Source organism: Sphaeramia orbicularis, chromosome 12 (genome assembly GCF_902148855.1).
Source record: "Sphaeramia orbicularis chromosome 12, fSphaOr1.1, whole genome shotgun sequence".
Classification (NCBI taxonomy): domain Eukaryota; kingdom Metazoa; phylum Chordata; class Actinopteri; order Kurtiformes; family Apogonidae; genus Sphaeramia; species Sphaeramia orbicularis.
In genome coordinates this window covers 45,907,152-45,913,567 of record NC_043968.1, presented here as the reverse complement: position 1 = coordinate 45,913,567, position 6,416 = coordinate 45,907,152, and the positions used below count along the sequence as shown (strand labels likewise).

General features: G+C 37.7%; 1 protein-coding gene across 2 annotated transcripts in view; it reads left to right on the top strand.

Annotated features, from left to right (window-relative positions):
- Positions 1-1,264: 1,264 nt before the first annotated feature.
- The window catches only part of LOC115430684 (leucine-rich repeat-containing G-protein coupled receptor 5-like), a 57,623-nt gene continuing 52,471 nt past the window's right edge, over positions 1,265-6,416 (top strand). For both annotated transcript variants that reach the window (XM_030150834.1, XM_030150833.1), the window contains exon 1: positions 1,265-1,875. In XM_030150834.1, coding sequence (XP_030006694.1) covers positions 1,595-1,875 — 281 coding nt within the window. In that variant the 5' untranslated portion in view covers positions 1,265-1,594. The remainder of the gene's footprint in view (positions 1,876-6,416) is intronic.

Sequence of the window (6,416 nt, the reverse complement as noted above, 5' to 3'; positions counted from 1 at the left end):
TGTGTGTAGTAGGGATATAAAACATTAATCAAGCATTCGTTTTCCTGGAAAAGCACACACATATATCTGTGACGACCCTCACTGATAGGATCTAGGATACCTTTTAAGTAAAGTCCATATGAGAAACATGACTCAGAGCAGGTCAATCAAATGGTTTTGTTCATATTTTTCCAACTGGTTCTTCACTGGCAAATGCACTTTACTTCATCCACATCATCTGCTTTCTGTTGAGTCCTGGAAGGCTATTTAAGAATTCCTCATTAGACTTTTCAGTTGATATTATCTATTTAAGGATCTCTTTAGTTCAAGTAGAAAAAAGTAGTGAAGGAAGAATGTATGTTAAATGGTAAATGAGTGTTAGCAAGATTAAAATATGGAGTACAATTTGAAGCTTTGGGTGTGACTCATCGGTCAGATGCTCCTCATCTGCCATCTTGGGCGACCACCAGCCCACCAATCACCTACATGGGCGAATATATTAATGGACAACTTTCAGTTTAGGCCTACGGAGATAATACACTGGCATCTACAGGGTTACATGCCCATTGGGTTTTCTCTCCGGCTGCAGTACAGCTGATTAGCCACTAGATGTCAGCGTCTGAATGAACTAAATCAAACTTCTTTAAAATCTGACTAATTTCTCATTCAGGAATAATATTATTTTCTCCTGAGGCCTATTAAACACTTGGAATTTATTTTTTCTAATTTCAAACAAATTTCCTCTCTTATTTTTTTTGTTTGATTTAATTTTGTAATAATTGATAACACATTAAAAATAGTTCCAAAGTAGATTCTGCTTTGAAATGTTCTTATACTACTGTACATTCCTATACAGTATCATATACATCCAGCCTTTTTTTAAACAATAAAAGGATATTTTTGATACGAAATACTATACTGCATCTGAGAGTGTTATCGCTCTGATATTATTCATTATTATCTGAAACACAGTGTCACATATAATGGGAATAGGTTATGTGACTTGCGTTGTTTTGTGTATTGAAAACCATAATATTAAAGTAAATTATACAAGTTTAATGCAGAAATGTCCCCATTTAAAATATGTCAAATTCTTTCTTCGACAGGGAGACTTAGTTGATTATTATATTTGTGTGGTTTTATTCAGTGGTCTGTTTGAAAGTTTCTCTATTAAAGGCTTTTTTTTTTTTCTACTACAGAGGAGGAGACAGTGGAGGAGAGAGTGGGCTCTATAAAAGTCAGCGGGCTTTTACACGCTCCTGTATGAGACACAGGCTCACACACACTTCACTCTCTCCCCTTCACACGCGCACAGTCTGCTCTGTCGCTCCACGCGTGCAGCCTGGAAAGCGACCAAGCTGCACAGGACTGACTTCCACTTGGATCAACTTGGGCTTTTTTCACACAGGTTTTTCTGAATTCTTTGCACTGATCTTTTAATCTACTTCAAGTGAAGTTCATGTAAACCGTTTTCAGCCTGATTTCAGTTACTGGAGACTAAAAACACTCCCAAGCAACGTGATCCAGACCCAAGGCTTGCAACTTTGTTTAGTGTTTTTGTATATTATTCATCCTGAACGTGGTTTAGCCGGACTTTTAAGCCTCTGGAGAGGACATGCAGGGCTTTGTGGCTTTCTTAGCCACATGTGCGTTCTTCTCGACCGGGTTAAGGAGCTCAGTGGCCGGTGAGGAGATGCACAACTCCTCCGCCGCCGGACTGAACAGCTCCGTGACGCGCCCGGGGAGCTCCGAAGAGGCGGACGGAGGGGGAGCGGGGAGAGCCGGCTGCCCGGAGCGGTGCCGTTGCGAGGTGGACGGGCTGCTGCACAGGGTGGACTGCTCCGACCAGGGGCTCCGGGAGATACCGAGCAACCTGAGCGTCTTCACATCCTACCTGTGAGTCCAACTCATGCCTTTCCCTCCTTCAGCAACCTGTTGTCCTTTTCCTGTAAATATCTCAAATACGAACAGCGTGTACGTGCGTGCGTGCGTGTAGATGTTACGTAGCCGTGAGAATCGGCGCACCTGTCCTCTGTTTACGTGTCTCGCGCTCTGCTACTACGTGCGCATGCCACTACTACCTGTGCTAACGCAGAGATTAACACGCACCAACCAAGTTAGAAGACACAGAAGAAAAGTCTGGCATTTCAGAAAAAGTTTGAGGATTCTTTGTAATGTTCTACAGATATTCTTTAAGTGCTTGAGAGGAACACTGAAGTGTCCTGGACAAAAGACACAGGTTCATTCTTGGGTTCAAGTGTGCTTTAACATGCTGAAGAAGAGGGCTGAAGATCCCTGAAGAGAATCCACTGGGACTTGAACAGATTCCAGGAGCTTTTGAGAAAAGTTCTCAATCAGGGCAGGGATGTCAAACATGCGGTCTGTGGGCCAAAACCGGCCCAGCAAAGGGTCCAATCCGGGCCATGGGATCAGTTTTTGAAGTGCAAAAATTCCACTGATATATTACCAGTTATAGGTCAAAGTCATTTTAGTTCAGGGGCCACATGCAGCCCAGTTTGATCTCAAGTGGATCAGACAAGTAACATAATAGAACAACAACCTATAAATGATGGCAACTCCACATTTTTTGTTTTTGTGTGAAAAAAGTTAAATTACATGATGAAAATGTTGAGTTTAACAAACTATCCTTTCACAAAAAATGTTAAAAATCTAGACAGCCAAGAACAACCTGAATTTTTTTTTTTTTTTATAGAAAAATAAGTGAAATTTTAACAATATTAGGCCTGTTACTAAATGTTTTGTGCTTTAGTAGATCCACTGTGATCTGTAAGTTGTAATGCATGTGTAAATGAGAAGCTGAAAAACAGAAAATTGCTCTTGACTTTTTTGCTCTAAAACAAAGAGAAAAAAATTGTAGTTATTATTTCTAGGTTATATTCTAGATTTTTTTTATTTAAATTTTTTTTTTTAGATCAAATTGGGCCGTATGTGTCCTCTGAACTAAAGTGAATTTGACACCCCTGCTTTAGGGTGTTCTTGAGGAACTTTTTTGGGGGGATGTTGAAGGTTGTAGGGGTTCTGTAGAAGTGTGAATGCTATAGAGTCCAGAAACACTTGAAGAGGTTTCAGTGGTTGTAGCGAGTTGAAGCGCACTGGATTAAGGTCAGGTTGAGTTTCTGAGAATCTTTGAAGGTCCAGTGCACAAGATTTAGATGAAATTAAGGTAACACTTTGCAGAAATGGAATTGAATATGTAGAATTATAATAACACAAAAATGAGAATCATGTTTACCTTAGGATGAGTTGTTTAGTGAGTGAGTGTGTTAATATCCCCTTATTTAGAAAGCCAAGAATGGATAAAATATTGCATTTTATTGGATTGATTGATTGATTGATTGATTTTTGTGACTGCAGTGGAAGATGCTGCAAAATCATTTCATAACATTGACAATCCTGTCCAGTGCTATTCTATTCTATTCTATTCTATTCTATTCTATTCTATTCTATTCTATTCTACTGGCCCTAATGAGGGACTTGTGTTTTTAGTTCTGCTGTAGATGAGGGTGGGGAGTTTATTTTGTTAATCGCAAACTGCAGCTTCATCACTAGAGGTCACTAAATATAGCACTGTGCAGACACTACTCACAGTGACACTTGAATACACAGTATAGTATCAATGAATGAAAATGGAACACTACTTCTCAGATTTTAATTAACCCTTTAAGAATGCCATTTCTTCCATATGTAACAAATCCCTGGGATACTTCACTATGTACAAGTTCATCATTTATCATCATTTAGAGTCACTTCGATCATCAAATTCTGTTTTTTCTGGAGTCACATGTTTAACCACCAGTAAGTACTGGTGGAACATAGAGGCTGATGCAATATCATTGTACAGTGACTGCCTTTGTGGGAAAATAACAGCTGAAAAAAATAAATAAATAAAAATCTAAATTTTATATATATATATATATATATATATAAAATCACATAGACATTTGTGGTTAAATTTCCACTTCCAGATGTGTAGATTTATTACTCTGAGGGTGATATTCAGTGATTCATATGTATTTATTGCAGTATTTATTACTTTGAATCAAATGTCTATTCTATAAGCATTCCATTTGTAATAGTCAGAGAGGCTTGATTTCCATCACATTAATCAGGTATCAGCTTCTTTTTGCTCTGAACTCTGACTTTTATCTTGATCTTTGTTTGACCTGTAGACTTTTCACATTAGCCTGTATATCATTGAAATTCACATTTATAAGAAAATGATTAACTCTACTTTACATCTTTCACCAGCTTCATGTTTACATTTTGTGAGGTCTGCCCCTGAGCTGTTTTGGCTGCTTCTTCATCTATAAACTCATTATATACTCTGGAAAATGTCAAGTTTTTCTCTTGCACTAAATCACATATTGTCCATTCACAGCAGTATCCACTAGTTGTTTTCTGTTTTAGCGTAAACCTCTGCTGAAGTGCAACACTGAAATAAATTCAAACCCATTTTATTCCACAGCAGGTGGTCTGCCTCAAGACGTGTTTCAGCTCTGCAAAACCATTACATCACTGTATGTGTGTGAGTGTGTGTGTAGAGAAACCTGCCTGTCTTGGCTGCAGTCTAAAAGCAGCACAATGTCCAGGATTTAAATTTCACTCTCATTAAAGAAAACCTTCTATTCAGTGGAGCTGTGTGTGTGTCTGTGTATGTGTCCATCTGTCCGTCTAAGACAAACTGTTAGGAAAGTGCTTTCAATGACACACACGCGCACTCACTCACACACACACACGCACGCACACACACACACGCACACACGCACGCACGCACACACACACACACACACGCACGCACGCACACACACACACACACACACACACACACACACACACACACACACACACACACACACACACACACACACACACACACACACCAACAACAACAACAACAGTTGATCAAAGGTTCTTTGTGTCTTTATTAAAGCTCCGATCAGGAATAGAGTCCAACAAAACTTCAAGGAGTTTCATTATGTTTGTGTAATTTGGAAACTCCACCTCTTTCATAGTTGTGAAAGCAGGGACATCATAATTTCAAGGACATGAACTGTCCTGTTAATCTGCTGTAAACTACAAACCTGTATTATATGTTCAGGTGGTCATAAATCAATATAAACAATGTTTTATATAAAATGGATGAATTCAGATATTACTGCAATGTGTAAATAAAGCGCTAAAGACAGAAGTAAATCGTATTAACTTTTGAGGACGAAACATGCTGGTTGTCACTTCCATTTATTATTATTATATTATTATTATTATTATTTGTTTCTACTGTTTTTTTTTTTTTTTTACTTATGTTAAATAAATCTGATGAACAGATATACATGCACAAAGACATTTGAGCATTGGGGAGAAATCTGGGTATATTAATTTCTCAGGTAACGTACATAGAATGTCACATGGTGGTGTGGTGATTATATGATCACTTGAATAATCTGATAACCCCAGAAATTGGTAATGATGACATTTTTAGTGTGTATGTAAATGGGCTCAGTGATTAGTAGCTTTTACATACATGACAGAGAAAAAGCAACCTTGTCCCATAGAATGAAACAACATCTTTAATCTATGTCCAAATTGCTTCCCCTATACTATCCCACTAATATATACAACTACTGGATTATGCTGAGAGGCAACATTTCTTGTCAGTCAAAGAAGTAAGTGGTGCTGTCTGATTTTTTTTTTTTTTGGTGCTATCTTGCTTTGCTTGCACCAAAACTGCTGCAATGGTTTTCATCAGAATTGGTGGAAGGGTAGAACATATGCCAAGCATGATGATGCATAGATAATGAACAAGTCATTGAACGTTGGATTCTTGTTATTGTGATGTAGCTGGTGGGAGAATATTTGGGTGAAAACACTGTCAATAAATCACATCCTGAGCCCTGTCTGTAGACTTTTGATTAGAGTTAGGAAAAAAACTGATACTTTTAGTAAAATGTTGATTCCTCCAGTTGTGTGATAAAAAATACTTAGCTATGAGTAATGACTTGAGTGTCATTTGGCTTCAACATAGTTAGGTACAACCAGGCAAAATGGTTAACCCATAAAGACCCAGTGCTACTTTTGTGGCAGTTCCCAAATTATTTTTTCTGTATAATTAACCTCTCTTAAGTGATTTATCACCATTTATTATTATATTATCCTCTGTATTTTGCTTTTTTTTCCTCCAATGAAAATCAGGTATTTTTCTATATTTAATTTACTGATCATGTAGATGTTCATAAAAGCTCACAGTAAAGTTGAGGGTTATTATATCAAAAACAGAGAAAACTGAAGAAAAAATTACTTTTTCAGTACAATATATCAGTAACTGAACATAAACCTAGTGTGTCCATCCACTGTCACTGATCCAACTCCATGGGTTTTCCTGGTGAATCAATCTTTTAGAAGATGATGGTGTTTCCATG